Source organism: Vitis riparia, chromosome 19 (genome assembly GCF_004353265.1).
Source record: "Vitis riparia cultivar Riparia Gloire de Montpellier isolate 1030 chromosome 19, EGFV_Vit.rip_1.0, whole genome shotgun sequence".
Lineage (NCBI taxonomy): Eukaryota > Viridiplantae > Streptophyta > Magnoliopsida > Vitales > Vitaceae > Vitis > Vitis riparia.
The window spans coordinates 914279-938209 of record NC_048449.1 but is presented as its reverse complement, the minus strand read 5'-3'; the positions used below and the strand labels follow the sequence as shown (position 1 = coordinate 938209).

Below are 23931 nucleotides of genomic sequence, written 5' to 3'. Positions count from 1 at the left end.
GCTTTGGGTCAGGGACAGATGCATCCCGGAGCAGAGGAGGAGACCGAGATAAGAGAGATGGAGGATGGGTTAGACCTTCAGAGGGATTTTGAGTAGAGAGGACCCGAGCTTGACATTCCGTCTCCACCTCAGTCAAAGGGCATTCATGTTGAGGCCACTTTCTCAGAGCCTATGATGACTGAGCCATCTTACACAGCAGGACCATCATCTCAGCCATCATTTACCGAGCTACCATATCAGACACCTCACGCTCTTGATCATGCGCCTTGGATGGATGTCTCAGCTCAGATCAGCTCCCTTGGGACTCATATGGAGGAGCTTGCTTTAGTCTATGACTCTCGTTTCTACTCTATGGAGGAGCACATGGATCAGTATCAGACTGGAGTCACTTCTAGATTTGATCACTTCTAGCAGAAATTTGAGTGCATAAAGGAGCGTATGGATCAGCAGCAGGCTACATTCGAGCATCTCCAGCAGAGCATTGATCGCATTGAGAGTCGTCAGGTGAGTCAGCATGAGGAGATGATGGCTTACCTCTGCTCTATGTTTCCTTTTCTACCCCCCTTAGCCTTGAGATTATCTAAAGTTCCCCCTCCGTTTCTTTTTTATGTTGCCAAAGAGGGAGAAATATATAGGGTTCTAGGAGACCCTCATGCATGTCATTGTCATCATTGTCATATCTATCTTGTTTGTACATGTGAGGTTTCCATATATATATGATATGATATATTCATGATCCATTGCTTCTTATTCAAATTTTCGTGTTTTACATTGTTTCCTATTAAAAATTGTTTGATTGATCCATGATTGGTTTGAATGGGAGATTTTTTTTTTTCTCTCCTAGATAACCAAGGTTTGTCATCATAAAAAAGGGGGAGATTGTTAGCCCAAGGGTTCTCCTAATCGGGTTTTGATGATAACAAACCATGGTTAAGTGACTAATTGGTTTAATGATTAAGAATCTCAGGTATAAACTCAAAAATTCATCAAATGACCAAATTGATACAAGATCGAGATGCTTGGAAGACTTGTGATCATAGGAAACTAATGTAAGATGAATGCATGAGTGCACTTAGGATTTTCACACGTTTCATGCAACTTAGAAAACCCGGTTTATTCTTTAAAACTTCGATTTCATTAAAACCCGAGTTTTTTACTAATGTACCTTAGGCAAAATGTTTTATAATTGGCTTAATATTTCACCTAAAGACCTTGCCTAAGTGTTAGAAAAGAAAGGAATTTAAAAAATAGGTTTTCGGGGCCAAAAATGTTCAACTGGTCGAGACTATGGCCAACCGGCTCAACCGGTTGAGGAACCGATCGACCGGTTGTGCTCGTCCGATCGAGAACTAGTCGAGGATGCACAAAAAGTTTCTCTCTCTCCCAATAGCTTTCTATTCCCGGTCGAGGTAATTCTCTTACAAGTTGAGGTCCGATCGAGGACCGGTCGAGGCAATGGTAACCTATCATGCATTAAATGCTCCAACGGCTAGTAAACCGGTCGACCCCTAGCTCGATCGAGCGAGGTTACCTTTTGTTGTTTTTGACTCCCGAGCTTAGAAACCTATAAATTGAGAGCTCCACTTCATTTATTTACAAGAGAACACTTGCATTCAACAGCCTACCTATCTGTTCTTGATAAAAAAGATCTTATTTCTTTCATAGTGCATTAAATCACCACTTGCATATCCTTTAGTGCACTCTTGTGTGTCATCCTAGCTTTGTCTTGTATTTTAGCTATCCTTAAGCTAGGTTGAGGGATCATTTCTTGTAAAAATTTGAGTGTCAAAGCCTTCAAGAGGTTTGAATCGTGAAGAGATTGTGTAAGAGCCCATTGGAGCCAGAATCCAAGTATAAGAAGATTGGAAGCTTGGTTGAAGCTTCAAGTTAGTGGAACCCTTACTCGGTTAGGAGGTTGAGGAGAGTGGACGTAGGCAAGGAAGTGCCGAACCACTATAAACCCGAGTTTGAATTATCTAAACTCTATCTCTTTATTTTGCTTATATTGTGTTTGAATTTATTGTGATTGAAAAGATTTTAAAAACCCAATTCACCCCCCCTCTCCCCTCCCCCTCTTTTGGGTGTTTTTCTTAACTAAGCATAGTCTTTGTTTTCTCATATACTATATAGCAATTTTTTTTTCTTCAAAAGGATTATATATTAAACATGAATTTGAGGTAGTTCAATAAAGTAAAAGAAAGAAAAAACATAAAGACTATTATAACTTAATGACAATTTTATAAGGTGATCAAAATCTGATAGGCTAAAAAATTGTTACTTTTTTTGTTGAGGTTTTTTTTTTTAATGATATATGTTATTAATTTAAATATTTATGGTACATTAATTTCATATAATCAGGTTTCATTTTGCAATGGAGTATGAGGAGCTATTGAAAGATATATGGTCATCCATTTCTAATTACTCCAACTATCACAGAATTCTTAATGAGAATCACACAACTCTAAGAGAAAAAAGGAAAAGACTCGAGTGTCGAGAACAAGATATCAATACTGAGTTAGAAAATGCATAGTACAATCGTTGAAAGAAGGCAAAGAAAGAAATCGAAAATTGGTTGATGGAAGTGCAACTTGTAAAACATAGTGCACAACAGATAGAGAAAGAAGTTGGAGAGAGAAAATGTATTTCAATATTAAGTTTCCTAAGCTAGTTTGAAGCAAATATGAAAAAGGTAGATGAGATGTTTGAGTTAGGTAATTTTCCTAATGGGATTTTGATTGATGTACATCAAGATGAAGGAAATGCATTGTTAACAGCACAGTTAATAGGTGAAACTACAACCAAAAGAAATTTGGAGAAGATTTGAATATGCTTAGAGAAATGTGAAATCCAAAGAATTGGAGTTTGGGGAATGGGAGGGATTGGCAAAACAACTGTCGTTACTCATATTCACAATCGACTCTTGGAAAATAAGGATACTTTCGGCCATGTCTATTAGGTGACTGTATAAAAAAAATCCAACATTCTTAGGTTGCAGAATGCTATTGCTGGAAAAATAAATTTAGATTTATCAGGAGAGGAAGATGAAAAGATAAGAGCTGCTTTTTTATTTGAAGCATTGTAGAAAAAAAAGAAATTTGTTCTTATATTTGATGATGTATGGGAAGTTTATGCTCCACGGGAGGTTGGAATTCCAATTGAAGTTGATGGAGGAAAACTCATAATAACCACCAGATCAAAGGATGTGTGCCTAAAAATAGGGTGCAAAGAAATCATCAAAGTGGAACCGCTTTATGAGGAAGAAGCATGGGAGCTTTTCAACAAAACACTTGAACGGTACAATGCACTTAGCCAAAAAGAAGAAGAAATAGTCAAAGATATTGTCAAGGAATGTGCGAGTTTACCTCTTGCCATTGTCACAACAGCGAGAAGTATGAGTGTTGTGTATGACATTGTTGAATGGAGGAATGCATTGAATGAATTGAGGGAACATGTTAAAGGGCACACAATTGACATGGAAAATGATGTATTTAAAATATTGGAATTCAGCTACAATCTCTTGAATGATGAAAAACTTCAAGAATGTTTATTGTATTGTGCATTATTTCCTGAAGATTATGAGATTAGAAGGGTATCTTTGATCAAATACTGGATTCCTAAGGGGTTGGTAGAAGAAATGGGAAGTAGGCAGGCAGAACGTGATAAAAGACATGCAATACTAAACAAACTTGAAAATGTGTTTGTTGGAAAAATGTGAAAATGGAAAATGTGTAAAGATGCATGATGTGATCAGGGACATGGCTATCAACATAACGAATTCTCAATTCATGGTGAAAACTGGAAGAAATCTCAAAGATCTGCCAAGCGAGATATGGTCCTCAAATAATGTAGAAAGAGTTTCATTAATGCATAGCCTCCGACTTTCAACTTCGATGTTTGTACGAAATTGGCATAAACTTTCCACCCTGTTTCTTCAAAACGACGCAGAGTTTTATCTATTTTCTTCTGGGGGTGATCTAGATGAAGGTCTTCCAAATTCCTTCTTTGTGAACATGCAAGGACTTAGAGTTCTGGACTTGTTATACACAAATATTGCATTCCTACCAGATTCTGTCTATGACAAGGTGAATCTTCGAGCTCCAATTCTTTCTAGCTGTCCAGAATTAAAGCAGGTAGGTTCATTGGAAAAGCTTAAAGAATTGAGAGAGTTGGATCTTAGTTGGAATGTAATGGAAACAATACCTAATGGGATAGAGAAATTGGTCTTCCTTAAACAATTTACTTGGACCTCATACAAGTCAGTTGGCAATTCTCTTTCCAATCTTCTTCAACTGTAGTGTCTAAGACTTGAAGATCATAAACTTGAGGATGTAGGAGTGGAGGAGCTGAGTGGGTTGAGAAAGTTGGAGATCCTTGATGTCAATTTCTCCAGTCTACACAATTTCAATAGCTACATGAGGACACAACACTACCAGGAACTTACTCACTATAGTGTCCGATTAAATGGAACGAGATGAGAATATTCTAAGCTTCTAGGGTTGGAACGAAATCTACATAGTTTTTGTAAAGAAGTAGGAGTGTGGAAATGTAAGCTGAAGAAAGGAGGGAAAGACAATGATGACTACCATCTTGTGCTCCCTACCAAAGTCTAGTTTTTGCATATATATAGATGTCGCCTCCAAACTAGCCTATTGAATGTTTTTCCATCTCTCAAGGACACCAGAGATTTAAAAGCATGTTTGATATCAAAATGCAGCGAGATAGAATACTTGTGGTGGGTACAGGACTGCATTGCCTCATTAAACACATTGGGTCTTGATGAATTGCCAAGCTTAAGGGTTCTCTTCAAATTGAGACCAACAGATATTGTACATTGTTCTAGTCTCAAGCACTTGTACGTGAGTAACTGTCGTATTCTCAAGTACTTGTTCACTCCTGAATTAGTGAAGTACCACCTCAAAAACCTTCAAACCATCTATGTCAGCAATTGCAGACAAATAGAGGATATAATAGTACCACCAGAGGTAGAAGAAGAAGAAGAAGAAGAAGAAGAATAAGACATTAATCAAAGGCATAATCTATTCCGTTGTTTCCTCGAATTATAGAGTTTGGTGTCAGAAGAAGAAGAAAGAGAAGAAGAAGAAGAAGAAAATGACATTAATGAAATGAATAATCTCATCCTCTGTTTCCCTAACTTACAGAGTTTGGTGTTGGAGGGTCTACCAAAATTGAAGAGCATATGGAAGGGAACAATGACTCGTGATTCTCTACAACGACTTACAATATTGAATTGCACAAAGCTGAGAAGACTTCCTATTTTGGTGCATATAAACGATGGTGAAGGAGAAAGACGAGCTTCAACACCGCCTCTCGAAGAAATCCAAGGAGAAAAAGTGTGGTGGGATGGGTTGGAATGGAACACACATCCTCATGCTAAATCTATATTTCAACCCCTTACTACATTTAAGATGGAATTGACATTTCATAAGGTGAGTATCATTTTATATATTGGATTAATTTCGCTAAGACCCCTAAGGTTTGGTGAAAATACATTTAATCACCATTGTTCTTGAATATTGTCAATTAGTACTCCTTTAAATTTATTCCATTTACAAAATTAAATTTTTAAGCAGATTTAAGTAAAAAAAATTTATATAGATGTGTTTAATAATTCTTTAAAAAATAAATTTTAAATATGAAATACATTTATAGAAGTATTAATTGATGGAATTTAAAATCAATGGTGGCTTCATGAAGATATTGGTTCAATTAAGTTAACATTATCTAAAACTTCTTTTTTTGTTTTTGGTTTAATGCAGAAGGAAGATCAATTCATGACCAAATTAGAAGATATTTTTGAAGAAGTGTAAGTGGCTCGACTTTGAAAATTATATTAAGCATTGACATTGTTTTAAGATACTTATATTGATATGATTTATTTTTATTTTATTAATTTTTGTTTTGTATGACACAGGTATTAAACAACATGATGGAAAAAATCTCATCTATCTCTATGATGACATTGATCCAAACATTCAATACATGTATGATTACATCAATATATTTTTTTATATATTAAATTTCTTGAACCATTATGTTGATAGATTTTATCATCTTTATTTTATTTATTTTATTATTTTGTTGAGAATGTATAATGGGTTCCAATATATTTGTTTTAACATAATTTTTATCTTTTGGATGTCTGTTTTTGTGTGATATAGGTGATAGCTATGATAATGTGAAATCAATTCAGAAGATTCTTAATTTGGCAACATGGAAGTGAAATGCATTTGTACTTGCATATTGATCATTTTATGAACAATTTGCAAGATACTAAAAGTCTCGACTTTTTTTTTTTAATTGATAGCTAATTATAATTTTGTATTTCCTTTGAGATATTATTTTAAGATGACTCGTTATATTATGCTTGTAATATCAATATTTTTATGGTGTTATATGATATATGAGTTTATGATTGTCTTAATATTTAAGTCATGACCTAAATGAAACCTTTTTTTAGAATTAGAAAAATCAAACTACATTTATGCGACTATAGAAACCTTGCATAAATGACATATTTCAATTTTCTTTTATATCATTCTAACAATCTAGTAGTTATTTAACTATATACCAACTTTTATTTTAGTTAGGATCGGTTGCATTGCAACTTTAAGAAAATCACTTTTAACTAAGTTAAAAGAAATATCAGTTGTGGTATATGGCATTTAAAAAAAGTTGTGTGAATGGAAAAAATCAAACCACATTCATAGTAATCTCAAGAAATTTTGTCTAAATGACACATTTTAACTTCATTTTCTTTAATTTTTTAACAAAGCTAATTGTATCTAATAATCGACTCTTCTCTTATTTAGGGTGTGTTATTATCTATACCAAAAGAAAGAAGATAAACTAAGATATGTATAGTAAGATGATAGTATTTTAAAATTTGTGATCAAATTTGCATTATTTCAACCCAAAACTATTAAAAAAAATTAATTTCATATAAAGAGATAGGTCCCTTAAAATTAAATTTATGACCTTTTAGCGAATAACAAGAAAATATTATATTTTTCATAAGTAAAATGTCATATAAATCAATAAATTATCATGTCAAACAACAACTAATTAACACTTGACATTCATAAAATTCGATGTGAAATTCTAAATCAAAACTCTTCTTTTTATTTGTAAAAAGAATTTCATTCTTTTTAATATGACCCTTAATTTTTATTACCTTAATACCCCTCACCTCATTGTTGTAATTTTTTTTTTATAAAAAAACCAAGACCAAAAAATATTCTAGAAACATATGATGAGGTAATAAACAATGTAATATAATATAAATCAGGCTAGGAATAACATTAGGATTCAAACTTCATTTTGGCTTAAAGGTAATAAAATGTTAGTAAATCTGACTTTTATGGAACAATAAAAAATAAAATATAAATCACAAAATCTTTTTCCATAATTATAATTGTTGAATCCTTCCTCTATTCTAATTGTTCTTCAAATTCTCAATAAAAAAATTAATTCACTTGGATTAAAGTCATTTCTTTGCATAAAGTATATGATTTTCCTATTTAAATATAAAAACATTATACATGTGTATAGAGAAATAAAACAATAAAATAGCATATAATTTTGGTCCAATCATAAAAATAAATAAATAAATAATGTCAAATTATGCACACATTTATTTTATTAAATGTAATTAAAAATGTTGAATAACTTAATGTTGGTTTAAATATTCTTCTTTTTTTTGTTTTTAAAATAAAAATAATTATAATTTTTGTATAAAAATGAAACCTCTTCTAAAAAAATATATAGATTTAACTCATATTTATAAAAATCACTTTTAAAAATTTTAAAATTTCATGTAACAAATTTTTTTGATACTTCAATTTTTTTAAATAGTTTTTAAAAATCATAACTTTTTTTAATGTAGGTTTTTAAAATTTCTTGTATTTTATCTGAAAATTATTATTATTTTTAATAATTAAAATAGAAAATAAGAATTGTATTCACATAGATACTTAGTATAAAGTATTTTTGTTAATCATATGAGAGTTAATTTTATTTTCATATATTTAATACATGAAATAAAAAAAATTATTAATAAAAACGTCCAACCTAAAGTGAGGTGGGATTGAGCTTTGATTGACTTCTAACCCGGCCAACTCATTCGAGTTGCAGCCTTAAAAGCATGTGGCCTCATAATTTATTTAGTTTAAACTTATTTTTAAATGTTTTTTTTCCTTTTAGTTTTTCTTATCCATTTATTTTCCGTTCCCTCTCTATCAAAAATTCTATGATCCGAACCAAAGATATTATACCCAATCCAATTACTAAATCGTTCCAGGCCTGTTGGGCTACTTCTACATAGACCCAAAAACAAAGCCCAAGGTTTTAGAGGCCAAGATTAGGCGTGACCAACTGCCCCCCAAGAAAGCTGTGAAGTTCACAGTTCACACCGTATTAAAAAATATATAATAATAATAAAAATAAAAATAAAAAAAATAAAAAAGGAAAGGGAAAAGAAGAGGAAGAGGAGAAGAAAGTCATAGAGGAAGAAATGAAGGGACAGCCTAACCCCACATCTTTTATTTCTTTCTTCAATCATATCATTATCTTCTTGGGTGGAATTTCTTATTTTCCCACTACCAAACAATTCTCAATTCATCTTTAGCTGCCTCTTCTACCAAGCCTCCCCCATTTGCTTAAATTTAGGTTTCTTTCTTATGTGCATTTATTTTTAGGACTCAAATTTTTATTTTATTTTTTTATATTTAAGGATTCTTTTCTAATCATATAGAAATTTTGATTTCATTTTTGGAGAATATTGAAATAATAAATAATATAAATATATATATATATATATATATATATATATATATATATATATATATATATATATATATATATATATATATATATTTTGTCTATAATCTTCTTTTATTCTAATATTTATACTCTTAGAAATTATTAATAAAAATTTATTTAAATTAGGTTATTTAATCTTGAAAATTATGATGTCTATGGAAAATGCAATGCACAAAACATTTAATTTCGTATTTAAATGAGAAATATTCTAGAAATGTATAGATACTTTATATTCTAGAAATATAAGCATTTTATTTTCTATGGGTCTTAAAATCAAATGAATATACATTAAGAATATGTATTTTTTTTGTTCCAAAAGCAATAGGATGATTTCTCACTTCACCTTTATTTCTTGTCTTGTCTACCACCTTTTCCCCACTTCACCATTATTTCTTATGTTATCCCCCACCTTTTCAAAAAAGTTAATACTTCTTTATTTTGTAATGATATTTTTTACTAATAAAGCAAGTCCCATCTGTTGAAAAAGTCTAGTCTTTACATTACAACCACTTCATCAATAATGCAATTGAATTATCCCCCACGATGACTTTTGACTTGGAAGGTCTCCTCTTACATACAACATATCCTTCAATATTGTAGTCATTGATAACTAGTTCATCTCTTTCGTATCAAGTTTCTTTCCCTCTGATATTCATCTAAGAACAAGGTAAGTTTTACTTTGAATTCATCTAAGAAAGCTTTCATTCTCCAATTTGAAGCATGTACCCATGTATTTTGAAGCTAGACACCTCATTCCAAAGGCGATTATGTGATTTTCACCTTTATTTACATGTACATAACTTATTGTTTAATATTGCAGCATACAAATAATTCATCTCCTTCAACCCTTTGCCCTAATCTTGTTTCCTTCCATCAGAACAAGGTCAGATTTATTTTTATTTATATTTCAATTTTATTATTATTATTATTATTATTTTACTTAATTTTCTCATTCCAAGTTGTTTAAATTATATTTTATGATTATAAGTGGGTTTAACCTTTAGAATCATTGAATGCTATTAAGAATTATGTTGGGATATTGGAAACTTCGGCATCATGAGTTTAGTACAATAATGTACATATACTAAAATAAATAAATTACACCTATAAAAATACACAGACTTTTAATATGGTTTGGTCAAATTATTTTTATTTATACGGATGAGAAAGAATTATTCTATATTGAGACTTGAAATATCTTATATTTCTTATTCTTTGTATTTATGCAAGGACAATCTTCATTCTATTGGTATTTCCCATTTAATACAAAGTTTTTTACTCTATTAAGTTTCCTCAACTCGTTCTCACATCTCTACCCATTTGGAATAGACTATAAATATCATTTTTCATTTTAAAATTTTTTCCCTTCACCAATTAGAATAGTTATAAAAATATTCTTAATTAATAACTTTTATTTTATATATATTATTTATGCAATCAACTTATCAAAAAATAATTCAAAAGTTTAAACCATACATAAGAAAAATAGTTAAAATCAATCATTTATGTGAGGTTTTTTTTTTTTTTTTTTTTTTTTTTTTTTTTTTTGAAGAAAATGCTTAGGATTTTTGGTAGAAAAGCTAGAGTCTTGAACTCACAACCCAAAGTCTTTTAGCCCTGACCCATTCATAGCATTTAGAGACTTGAGCTCATGATGCAAAATCTTTCATAGAATTCACAACCTTGAGTGGTTCATAGCATCTAGAGGCATAAGCTCATAGGATCCCAAGTCATTCATATCATCCACAATTTTGAGTTGTTTATAGCATCCAGAGCCTTGAGCTCACCACTCAGAGTAGCTCTTGTTATTCAAAATCCTGAGTTGTTCATAGCATTTAAAGCACTGAGCTCACAACTAAGAGTTGGTCATGTCAACCACAACACTCGGTTGTTCATAGTATCTAGAGCCCTAAACTTGTGATCCAGAGTCATTCATGTCATCCACAACCTTAAGTTGTGCATAACATCTAGATCTCTGAACTTCTGACCTAGAGTCTTTCATGATATCAACATACCTAAGTCGTGCATAGAATTTAGAGCTTTGAGCTCATGACTTGGAGTCTTTCATGTCATCGACAAAACTAATTGTATCTAATAATTGACTCTTCTCTTATTTAGGGTGCATTATTATCTATACCAAAAGAAATAAGAGAAACTGAGATATGTGAGCAAGATGATAGTATTTTAAAATTTGTGATCAAATTTGCATTATTTCAATCCAAAACAATTAAACAAAAAATAATTTCATATAAAGAGACAGGTCCCTTAGAATTATATTTATGATCTTTTATCAAATGACAAGAAAATATTATATTTTTCATAAGTAAAATGTCATGTAAATCAATAAATTATCACGTCAAACAACAACTAATTAACAAATGATATTTATAAAATTCGATGTGAAATTCTAAATCAAAACACTTCTTTTTATTTGCAAAAAGAATTTCATTCTTTTTAATATGACCCTTAATTTTTATTACCTTAATACCCCTCACCTCATTGTTGTAATTTTTTTTTTTATAAAAAAAACCAAGACCAAAAAATATTCTAGAAACATATGATGAGGTATTAAACAATGTAATATAATATAAATCAGACTAGGAATAACATTAGAATTGAAACTTCATTTTGGCTTAAAGGTAATAAAATGTTAGTAAATCCGACTTTTATGGAACAACAAAAAAATAAAATATAAATCAATAAAATCTTTTTCCATAATTGTAATTGTTGAATCCTTCCTCTATTCTAATGCTTCTAATTCTTCAAATTCGCAATAAAAAAATTAATTCAATTGGATTAAAGTCATTTCTATGCATAAAGTACGTAATTTTCCTATTTAAATATAAAAACATTATACATGTGTATAGAGAAATAAAACAATAAAATAACATATAATTTTGGCCCAATCATAAAAATAAATAAATAAAAAATGTCAAATTATGCACACATTTCTTTTATTAAATGTAATTAAAAATGTTGAATAACTTAATGTTGGTTTGAATTTTTTTTTGTTTTTTTAAAAAATAACAATTATAATTTTTGTATAAAAATGAAACCTCTTGTAAAAAAATATATAGATTTAAATCATATTTATAAAAATCACTTTTAAAAATTTTAAAATTTCATGTAACAAAATTTTTTTATACTTCAATTTTTTAAATAGTTTTTAAAAATCATTACTTTTTTAATGTAAGTTTTTAAAAATTCTTGTATTTTATATGAAAATTATTATTATTATTTAATTTTAAAAATAGAAAATAAGAATTGTATTCACATAGATACTTAGTATAAAGTATTTTTGTTAATCATATGAAAGTTATTTTTATTTTCATATATTTAATATATGAAATAAAAAAATATTTTTATTAATAAAAATGTCCAACCTAAAGTGAGGTGGGATTGAGCTTTGATTGACTTCTAACCCGGCTAACTCATTCGAGTTGCAGCCTTAAAAGCATGTGGATGCATAATTTATTTGGTTTAGACTTGTTTTTAAACCTTTTTTTTGTCTTTTAATTTTTCTTATCCATTTATTTTCCGTTCCCTCTCAAAAATTCTAAGATCTGAAGCAAAGATATGCTACCAAGCCCAATTACTAAATCGTTCCAGGCCTGTTGGGCTACTTCTACATACACCCAAAAACAAAGCCCAAGGTTTTAGAGGCCAAGATTAGGCGTGACCAACTGCCCCCTAAGAACCATTTTTTCATCAATGGGCCCAGCAGTGAAGTTCACAGTTCACACCATATTAAAATAATAATAATAATAATAAATAAATAAATAAAAAGAGGAAAAAGAGAAGAAAGTCATAGAGGAAGAAATGAAGGGACGGTCTAACCCCACATCTTTTATTTCTTTCTTCAATTATATCATTATCTTATTGGGTGGAATTCTTAACGGAGCATTTTTTTGAAGAAATTCATTGACGGATATAAGGAATTTGTTGAGTAGCAGAACGAGTGAAATTTTACCATCATTTGACTTTGAATTCCCTTGCCAAATGCTTGGGAAAAGGTGGAGAAACTAATTGTATTTGGACAAAAAGATATTCAAACTATAATAAAAAAAATTAAAAAGCAAATTGAAATAGAGTTAAACTATTTTGTTCCCAATGTTGTTTGGGATAGGAAAAAACATAAAGTATATTTGCCCAATGTTGAAGGATTTGATAAATCTCAAATTTCTACTCATGCAAGACCAATTCAAATGAATGCTCAATTGTTTGAGTATTGTCAAAAAGAAATAAACGATCTTTTAGACAAAAACTTGATTAGAAAGAGCCACTCTCCTTGGAGTTATGCTACTTTTTATATTCAAAAACCATCAGAAATTGAAAGAGGTGTTCCAAGATTTGTTATAAATTACAAGCCTTTGAATAGGTATAAGCCTTTGACATTTTTGTTCACCATATGACCGTATGTTATCTTTATTTTATATAATTATTACAAAAAATAAAAAATTTACTTTTATTGATAAAATGTCCAACCTAGGTCCTAAGGTAGGGCGGGATTGAGCTTTCATTGACATCTTACCCATCCAACACATCTCGGTTGCAGCCTTGGGAATGTGTGAACATAAAATTTAGGATTTGGGCTAAGCCCACACAGACCCAAAAATAAAGCCCAAGATTCTAGAGGCCAGGATTGGGTTTGGGCTCTCAAAATTTCTAAGGTCCGAGCTAAAGAGATGCTACCTAGCCAAATTACCAAATTGTTCCAGGCCTGTTGGGCTAAGCCTATGTAGACCCAAAAACAAAGGCCGAGTTTATAGAGGCCAGGAATGGGCTTGGGCCTTGAGAGCCTTGTGTTACCTCCTGGCCCCAAGAACCCTTTTTTCATCAATGGGCCAGACCCATCTCATGCGGGTCACGATCAGGGGCACGTGAGGGGGTCAGAAGTGAAGTTCACAACATGTGATATGGGGCCCACTGTATTTCATTTTATTAATTAAAAATTAATTTTATAATTTATTTCATTTATTAACTAAGAATAAAATCTATTTTAATTTTTAATCCTTCACTTATTAAAGCCCAACCAAGAACACAAGATTTTTTTTAAAAAAAAGTGGGTTTTGACTCGTTAATTTAAAAAAATATAAAAAAAACTCAAAATTTTATAAATCCATTTTATTTTTATCTATTTAAAAATATTTTAAAATACATACATTTTTTTTTTTTCATAATTTGGATAATTATTTCCTAAAATGACTTTTACTTATTAGGTTCGTAACATCAATTGACAATTTTTTTAGCATGAGAACTAATTTGAGATCAATAAAATAAGAAATTATAAAAATTAAAACTAAAAAAATTTAAAATTTAAAATTTAAAAATGAAATATTAGCTTTCACTTCACTAAATCACACTCGTAGAAAATATAAATATCGAGAAAGAGTTAGAAATATAATAGAAGTCAATATTTAATTTTTAAAATTTTTAAGTTTTTTGGTTTGAATTATATTTAATTTTTAAGTATTTTAGTTTTAATTGTATTTTTAATTTTTATAATTTTTTATTTATTATTGACGCCTACTAATAAAACTTTTATTCAATTTTATTAAAAAAAAGGATGAGAAAATAAATGGATTTATATAATACAAGATATAAAATCATTATTAATTAGATAATTAGAAAGATTTTATTTATCACTTACAAAAATTTTTAAAATGATTTGTATCTCATATTATATAATAAAATATTTATAATATATTTATTTATAATATATTTATTTTAATATATTTTTATCAAATCAAAATAATTAATTAATTTTTTTATAATTCTACTTAATATTATCAAGTAAAAGAGCTATTTCAAGAAATAATTATCTGATTTATGAAAAAGTATATATATTTTAAAATATTTTTAAATGAATAAAAATAAAATTAATTTATAGAAATTAAAATTCTTTTTTCTATATATATATTTTTTAAAATTAATGGGTAAAAACTCACTCTTCCAAAAAACCAAATAAAAAACAAAAATTGACCCATGTCTTTTACTTCTTTCTTTCAATCATTATCATTATCTGCTCTCAATTCATCTTTGGCTGCCTCTTTTACCAAGCCTCTCTCATTCTGGTTGTCTTTCTCTTATGCTTCTAGGTAATTTGGTTCCTTTGAGAAGAACATATAATCAAGGTAAAGTTTATTTCCATCTTTTATTCTATTCATATATAACATTTTCATTTCTTTGTTGTTCCTTTTATTTTATTTTTCTTCTAAATTTAACTAATTATTAAATACTAATCCATAATTGTATTTCTTTGTGTAATCGATGTTTTAAATGAATTTGAGGAATTTAGGTTTCTTTCGTATGTAAATTTTATTTTTAGATATATTAAATTAAATATCCTCTATATCAATTATATATGAATATTTACATCTACCTTAGTTATATTTGAACTTTTAGATCTTTGGCCTAATTATATATCTTTCATGTCTCATAGGAAATCCTAAGGGATAATTCTCCATTTTTTTTCTTATGTTTTAATCATATTCAATATCATTTTTCATAAGGAATTAAATTTTGAGATTACTTTTAGTTACCAATTAATTTTCCACTAGTGATATAAGTTTACAGGTGAAAGGAATTGTATAGAAATATTGATAATCTATTCTTACATATCTAGAATTGAACTAGACACCTTAAGACCCTCAAGTAGGGTTAGTTCAAAATCATTGAAGTTGAAACACTCAATTAGACCCCTAGTGGATTTGTTTCTTTAATTTATATAATGATGTAGACCCCCTTTAGGGGTGGGGACCTAGGGAGTGGTTTTTTTTTTTTTTTTTTCCATCTTGACTTTTCATTACATTTTTTTTGAATTATTATCCCACGTTTATTTAGTTATTTAAAACCTAATCCTTCAAAAATTCCCTGTCTTAATTTAGTTTCTCAGTAATTCGTTTAAATCTTATTTTCATCAATTAGGATTATTATCTCATATTCGTCTATTTATTTAAAACCTAGTTCTGCAAAAATCTCTTGTCCTAACTCAAATTTTCAATCCTAAAAATTCTACAGTTCGTCTAAATTGTATCCTCATCAATTAGAATCATTATTCTATGTCTATTCAAAGTCCAATCTTCCGAAAACCCCATGCCTTAATTAAAACTTCGATCCCAAAAATTCTACTATCCATCCTTATTCGCCTAAATATTATCCTCGTTAATTAGTATTATAATTCATACCTACCTATTTATTCAAAGTCATATCCTTTAAAAATCCAACGCCCTAATTCAAATTCTCAATTAGAAAAATTCCACTATTCTCCTTTTTATTCGTTTAAACATTATTTTTGTTAATTAGTATCATTATTCCATGTTTATTTATTTCAATCATTAAAATTCAATTCTTCAAAACCGGATTTCCAAATTTAACCTTGAGACTCAAAAATTCTACCATTCACTTTTATTCATTCAAATATCATCTTTGTTATCATTGTTATGAATTCCACGTTTGCTTATTTTCTTTCTTCTAAAAATTCCAATAGTTAGAGTCCAATTATTCAAAGATCCGACTTCCAAACTTAATTTTCAAAATCTCACCATTCACTTTCATCCGTTCAAATATCACTTTCGTCAATATCCAATTCTCCAATTTAATTTTTAATCTCACAAACCCCACTATTCACTATTCATCCGTCCAAATATCGTTTTGATTAATTAATAACATTATTCCATATTTACCCATTTATTTCTCTTAAAAATTTCAATCATTAGAGTCTAATTGTTCAAAATTCCGATTCCTAAATTTAGCTACTTGAAATGCCAATTGTCCTATCTCCGAACTTAATTTCTAGTTTCCCATGCTCCAATTCCTGCATTTACCCCGCTACTTATTATTATCATTATTATTATCATCTTATTCATTATTTCTATAAATTCTGCCTTCGAATGATTTCTAAGATTTCCAATTTTTACACATCAACTTTCATAATTTCTACGCCCCAAATAACTTACGATTCTGATTCCTTTCGAAATTTAACTCCCATAATCCCAATTTTCATAACTTAATTTTTCTTAAAAATCCTGAACTTTCAAATAATTCTTCAAAATCCCAATTTTCTTTCAAATTTAATTTCTAAAAGTTCTCATTCTTACATTTAATTCCTAAGAATCCAATTTTCAAATAATCTCTAAGATTCCGATTCTCAAATGAATTTCAAAAATCCAGCTTTCCTTCGAACAATTTTAATCCCTGCTTAGTGATGCATGTGGTATGTTTTGTGCTCTATATGGTGTGAAAATGTGAATCTCAATAATGAACTACACCTAAAGGGGTGTGAATAGGTGTTGTAGAACAATTTAAAAATTCTCCCAACAAAGATTACCTAACCTTAGACTATCTTAATGTCAAGAATTTTTTTTTTCTTCCAATAACTTTTCAACAAAACAAAACATCCACAAGCAATAATGTATGCATCAACACTCTCCCAACAATTTATAAATGCAAAACACATGCAAATGCTTCAACACTCCTCAAAAATAAATCAAAATATAGAGTGAGAGAAATGGACAATGAACACCGGATTTTTAACGTGGAAAACCTCCGAAGAGATCAAAAACCACGGGCCTATCACCGATTGAAAACTCCACTATGAAGAATAAAAACTGAATACAAGGTTTTACCTAGCTCAAGCTAACCAATCATTTCCAGAATACTTGACTAGTACCTTCATTTTCAGTTTCTCATTGTGGAGCACACTTGGAGTCCGCACCAAGCTCAATCTCGGCCTCTTATTGAATCCACACAAGAAGAAAATGGGTTTTTGCACAACTCAAATAGAGTGAGAGATTTAGATGTGAATGAAGGAATGAATCAACCCATTTATTGCTTAAGAAAATCCATTGAAAACTAGTTTTGAAAACATTAAGCGAAGTGGATTTTCTTTGCAATCAAAAACCCCAAATTAGGAAAGCAAAAATGAGAAAATGAAGAACACTTGGAGTGTGGCTGCTCTCCCCACGTTTTCTGCAGTCTCTCTTACCAGAAAATGAGAGAAGATTGGTTTTTAAAGTGTAAAAAGAAACCCTTAATCTAATGGCTGAGATTTGATCAAAAAAACATTAGTTGGATAGATCCACCCCTACACTTGGATCGATCCAGAAACAGAGGAATGAAAACCTTGCACCAAAAACCATTTTTCCCAACTTTCTAACACATTTAAAGATTAAAAACCGGGTTGATTCACACCCAATCACTCCACACTCGACTACATACCTCGGCCTCTTAGCAAAGTCTTAGTCTTCAAAGTCAAGTAGTCCGAATAGGAATAGGAAAGCCGAGTTAAGGGACACTTAAGAATTTTGTCCGGAATTGTCAACCTAGCTAAACACTCACAATCTCCCCCTTTGGCAATTTTGAGACAAAACCCTTTACAACACGAATGAGTACAAGTAAGTAAGCCCCACCTAACTCTCATACAAGACCCCTCACTCACTCAAAACCACAACCTAGATACTACAATACCTGCAAATAAATCTCAAGAAAAGCATTAGTAGCACCTGTGATTACTACTCAAAAAGTGCTATTTCATAAGCTTGTAATTAACTCTTTTAAACACTTTTGAGTAGTAGTTATTACTTTTTAACTCAATTGGCATGTTAAGGACCCTTGCAATCAATTCTAATCAAATTGTGTTAAGTTTTGGTGTTTTGATAACTTTCTGATCACCAAAGCAATCCGAGATTGAGGAGAGTTCTTTGGAATCCTTGGCAAAAGATGTCCGGACAGGGCGTCCGGACACACCATTGGAGGGCGGCGGAACGTGAGTTGTGGCAGGCTGTCGGAATGACATAGCAAGGCTTGCTCACTTTAGTCAATGATCCGGACAACATATCCGGATAGGATATGCTATCGTCAAGGGGTGTGATGATCACGAGTGTCGTGTGTTTCTCCCTGAGGGAGTCCGGATAGGGGAGCGCTCCACATGTCTTCTTGGGGATCCGGATAGAATTGCTCCGGATAGCGATGCGCGCTCCGTGTCATCAGGAGGAGGGGTCCCTACACCTTGCACACGTAGACGGTCCCCCTTGCGACGCGCGACATAGCTCATTCCACCCGGGAGGGAGGGGAGGGTAGGAATTCTGTCCGGCCTAAGTTCCACCTTCTCCGGATGTCTCACATCCGGAATTCTGTCTGCCATCATTTCACCCTTATCCGGATATTTCACATCCGGTACCTGACGCCGGATGGGAGAGGAGGACGTTTCAACTTCCCCGGTCAGACATGTTCGGATCCTCTGATAGCACTTACCCGGAGAGCATCCACAGCCGACTATTCAGATTCTCCGGACAGCTTGGCTCGTCAGACACTCGCGATTCGCCGGATCCATTTCACAGCCATCATGCACAGCTGCAGTGTTCTCCTGAAGCTTCCCGATATTTGCGACCGACATTTTGGGATATTTTGCTTTAGATATTTGATGTCTAAATCCCCAAACTCTCTTTGTAACCCACCTATCATAGGATTCCTTAGTCTTTAAGTAAGAACAAAGGGTGAATAACCTCATATATATAGTTTTGTAATCTTCTTTACAAAGATATCATATATCACATATGTAATCGGTGAGAGGAAAAAAATATATATTACAGAGCACTTGCTCTGGTTTTCCTTCATATTTGTGTTTTCTTGTTAATTTTTCTTACTAGCCAAACAAGCTCTGAGGAAGTTTCCTCAGAGAATGAGTGGTTAGACTTTTAGTTCCTTGGAGCTAAGGTTGCCGGGAAAGGTTCCAAGTGCAAGAATTAGTAGCTTTGTGGTTTCAACCATTAATGAAGAGAAAGTGTGATCCTTTAATGATTTCTATGTTTTTAGTTAACTTAAAACACCTTCAATTCACTTGAGCCAATACTTGGTAAGGCAAGTGATCTCCGTCCATGGAGATGCACTAGTTTACCTTTGGCGAGTTCTAGAATTGCCAACACTTGGTAAGCTTTTGGACTCCAAGGAGACATCCATTGGTTATCTCTTGTGAGCTTGAGAAGGGAAGTCCAAAGTTAAAGATCACCTTGCATGGAAAATGCTAGGTGAGAGGCACGAGCCATTGCAAGTTGCATCAGTGAGAGGGAATTAGAGCTGAAATCCATTTAAAGGATACATTTGTACAACACCAGTTAGAGAAATGACTATATGTTAATTCTCTAATGCGAGGAAATGAACCAAATGACCGGAACTCTGTTTTTGCATAAGGAACCTCCCCTATGAACCCAAACCTTCAAGGAATGTTTTTCTTCATAAGTAATTTCCATTACTTTCTTTTTAGTTAGCTTGAAACAAAACCTCATTTAACCAAAGTTTGTGTTTTATTTCTTAAGCTAACCTTGAAATGAAAAAGCACAAATTTACTTTAAATTAGTATCAGTTGTGAGTTGAAAACCCTTCCCAGAGAACGATCCTAGAGCCACTATGCTATATTAGCTAAAGTTATCCTAATGCATGGTGATATAGGTTATAAATTTTGTTGATTACTCTCTCAATCAAAGAGCACCAGCTGGACATGAATCAGCTGAGACACCAATTGGAAATTTTCACACAAAACAAAGAAAAAATGTTTAGGGATTTTGAGTTTTTTTTTTTTAATTATATAAAAAAAATTATGAAAATACCCCTGATTCATTAAACCAAAGGAGTTGAACCAGATGAGGGCAAAAATGGAATTTGACACAAATGCATAAGTGGTATCGATCTTGGTGGATCGATCCACACTTCGTTCAAGAGCTCTCGGTGAATGAACAAAATTGTGCAACTGCAGGAAACTTTTCACAAAAAATTTCTAAGTGTTGGAGTCAAGTGGTATCGATCTTGGTGGGTCGATCCACACATCGTTCAAGGGCTCTCGGTCACATGACTGTGCACACAGTGGATCGATCCACAAATTCAGCAGATCGATCGACACCCTACTGAAAAATGACTTAGGCAAAAAATTTACAACAAAAAAACACAAGAAAACCAACAAGCTTTCCAAACATTGAAAATTTGATTCACCATAGCTAAGATTCAATAGGATGACATACTTATCTTTCAATCAATGAGTTAGAATTGATTCATATTGAACAAGAATGCTACCAAGAGCTTAACTTTAGACAAAATTAATAAACATAAAGATTGAAGAACCTTCCAAATTTATTAAATGAATAGGTAAAAAACAAATGATTATCAACATTCTAACAAGTATGTTTAAGCTCAAAGAAGACTTACTCATGACGCCATAAAATAGTGAGTATGTTAATTTCTTTCCACTTATAAACCTATATCCACCCATAAGGTAAAAAATCATTTTCAAGACACACTTCTTTCCTAAAGAAATTCAATATAATATTCCAAGAAGTCAATTTGCACCTCTCTTGGCCGGATTTCTGTTTAACACGGCTTATTCACATCCCAAAAAAAATTCATACAACATTTGTTTTTCACATTGAGCATTGAAATGATTTCACAAACATGAGCTTCACTCTTAGGATCATTTTTTTTTTTTTTTTTTTAAATTTGAGGATCACTAAGGTGGCCTTTACAACATAACAACATAAGGAATGTCCCACTCTTGCAATGGAGGCTTTTTAACTCTTGAAACATTGCCAAGGAGCCATAACCATTCTGGGAAACTTAATATTTTTCTTTTCTTCCTTTTTTTTTTTTTAATTTCAAAGAAAGGGCAAACAATCAAGGAAGAATAATATTAAACACTCAAGGATATTCTGGATGACTTTACTCACTTTTTAATGCTTAATAGATAAACATAAGTTTGCATTTAGACTATAAAGAACATTACTCACAATTTATGTAATCACAAGGTTCAACCATGAGCTGTTACTCACTTAAAAAAAATGAAGCTAACCTTTTGAGGTTTTTCTAATCAAATCAAAATAGCAAGGATTCAATATCATGTTTACCAATCAAGCCAAGGAGATAAAAACATCTTGAAACTTTTAAGATCATTAAGAGTCAATTTAACTCTTAAACAAAAGTGTAAGCATGTCACTCTCATGAACTCAACAAATGTTGAAAATTTATCAAAAATGAAGAAAGGATTGAACCAAAACAAAAGGACATCAACTTGATTAAAGTTAGGAACATAGGAAGACAACTAGGACTCAAGGATATGCAAGAAGGTGTCCTAGACAGGTTCTAGAGAAAATCAATTGACTGTGCATAAACCTATGGACTTTCTAAGTGATTCAAACCTAGACACATCCAAAGGTTTAGTAAGAATATCAGCAATTTGACCCTCAGTTGGAACATATTCCAATGACACCACTTTGTCTTCAACTAAGTCACGAATGAAGTGATGTCTAATGTCAATGTGTTTTGTTCTAGAGTACAGAAGAGGGTTCTTGGAGATGTTGATTGCACTAGTATTGTCACAAAACACTACCATGGTTCCTTGATCAATCCCATAGTCTCTCAACATTTGCTTGATCCACAAAAGCTGGGAACAACAACTACCGGCAACAATGTATTCCGCTTCAGCTGTGGAAAGCGAAACAGAGTTTTGCTTCTTACTCATCCAAGCAACCAAACAATTTCCAATATAGAAACAACCACCTGAAGTGCTTTTCCTATCATCCACATTTCCAACCCAATCGACATCAATGTAGCAACCTACATCAGAATGAGTGTCAAATGGATACCAAAGACCCAGCTCTAAAGTACCAGCAATGTACCTAATGATATGCTTAAGAGCTATGAGATGAGATTCCTTAGGACATGCCTCATACCTAGCACACACTCCAACACTAAAAGCTATGTCCGGTCTACTAGCAGTGAGGTACAAGAGGCTACCAATCATGCTCCTATACAATGTTTCCTCTACCCCTTTCCCGGATTCATCCTTACTTAGCTTTAGGTTGGTTGGCATTAGTGTCCTAAAATGTTTAGTTGACTCAAGCCCAAACTTTTTGACAAGTTCCCTTGCGTACTTGGATTGGGATAGGAAAATCCCATCCTTGAGTTGTTTCACTTGGAAACCAAGAAAATAGGTCAATTCTCCTACCATGCTCATCTCAAACTCACTTTTCATCTCTTTGGCAAAATCTAAAGCGCACTCACTGGAGGTAGAGCCAAACACAATGTCATCCACATAGATTTGTGCTACCAAGAACACTTCATTATTTCTTCTAATGAACAATGTTTGATCAGCTCCCCCTCTCATGAATCCTCTCTTAAGAAGATAGGATGTGAGTCTTTCATGCCAAGCTCTAGGAGCTTGCTTTAAGCCATAGAGAGCTTTTCTAAGTCTATAGACATGATTTGGATACCTAGGGTCTTAAAACCCTTTGGGTTGCTCCACATACACTTCTTCATTAAGGATCCCATTTAGAAAGGCACTCTTGACATCCATTTGAAACAATTTAAATTTCCATACACAAGCTACAGCTAAGAGTATTCGAATGGGTTCAAGTCTTGCAACTGGAGCAAAGGTTTCATCAAAATCAATTCCCTCAATTTGCTTGAACCCTTGAGCAACTAACCTAGCTTTATTTCTCACAATCACACCATTTTCATCCATCTTATTTTTGAAAATCCATTTTGTTCCAATGACATTCACATCTTTTGGTCTAGGCACTAAGAACCAAACATCATTTCTAGAAAATTGATTTAGCTCTTCATGAAGAACATCTACCCAAGCTTCATCATTCAAGGCTTCTTCAACATTTTTTGGTCCAATTTGGGAGGTATATCAAACATAGCTTACCTCATTTAGCTTGGATTGTCTCCTTGTTACCATGCTATCCTCATAGTTCCCAATCACATTGCTCAAAGGATGGTTCTTAGGTACCATTGACTTATTTTTCTTTGATGGCTCAATTCTCCCCCTATCTCCTTTCTTTCCTTGCTCATCTTTCTTTTCTTCATCTTCACTTAACTTTTCATCTTCAGATTTTTCTTCAATCACTTCAGTATCTTTTGACACATCAATTCTATCATCATCACACTCTCTTGACCTTGATCCTATATCATCCACAATCACATTGATTGATTCCACCATACATTTTGAACTTAAAATGTATACTCTATATGCCCGACTTTTGGAGGAATATCCTAAGAATATCCCTTCTTCACTCTTGGATTCAAACTTTCCAAGATTTTCATGAT

The 23931-nt window shown here is 31.8% G+C and overlaps 3 protein-coding genes across 3 annotated transcripts in view; 2 read left to right on the top strand and 1 right to left on the bottom strand.

The window, feature by feature from the left end:
• Window positions 1-438: 438 nt before the first annotated feature.
• LOC117909028 (probable disease resistance protein At5g47250) lies at window positions 439-3715 on the top strand. Its single transcript, XM_034822930.1, has 2 exons — window positions 439-504; window positions 3083-3715. Exons 1-2 carry the CDS (start codon window positions 439-441, stop codon window positions 3713-3715), a joined length of 699 nt encoding a protein of 232 aa, XP_034678821.1.
• Window positions 3716-9402: 5687 nt separating this feature from the next.
• The window catches only part of LOC117909209 (probable disease resistance protein At4g27220), a 31811-nt gene continuing 17282 nt past the window's right edge, over window positions 9403-23931 (top strand). The window contains exons 1-2 of the mRNA XM_034823150.1: window positions 9403-9505; window positions 9659-9721. The gene's annotated coding sequence lies outside the window, so the exon portion shown is untranslated. The remainder of the gene's footprint in view (window positions 9506-9658; window positions 9722-23931) is intronic.
• LOC117909027 (uncharacterized mitochondrial protein AtMg00810-like) lies at window positions 21974-22987 on the bottom strand. The gene has a single exon (XM_034822929.1). It carries the CDS (start codon window positions 22985-22987, stop codon window positions 21974-21976), a length of 1014 nt encoding a protein of 337 aa, XP_034678820.1.

Bases quoted from the DNA above. Each gene is read 5' to 3' on its own strand.
- LOC117909028 (XM_034822930.1), top strand. From the start codon at position 439: ATGGATCAGCAGCAGGCTACATTCGAGCATCTCCAGCAGAGCATTGAT. The intron at 505-3,082 runs GTGAGTCAGCAT...GAAGCATTGTAG, and splicing joins ATCGCATTGAGAGTCGTCAG to AAAAAAAAGAAATTTGTTCT.
- LOC117909027 (XM_034822929.1), bottom strand. From the start codon at position 22,987: ATGAGAGGGGGAGCTGATCAAACATTGTTCATTAGAAGAAATAATGAA.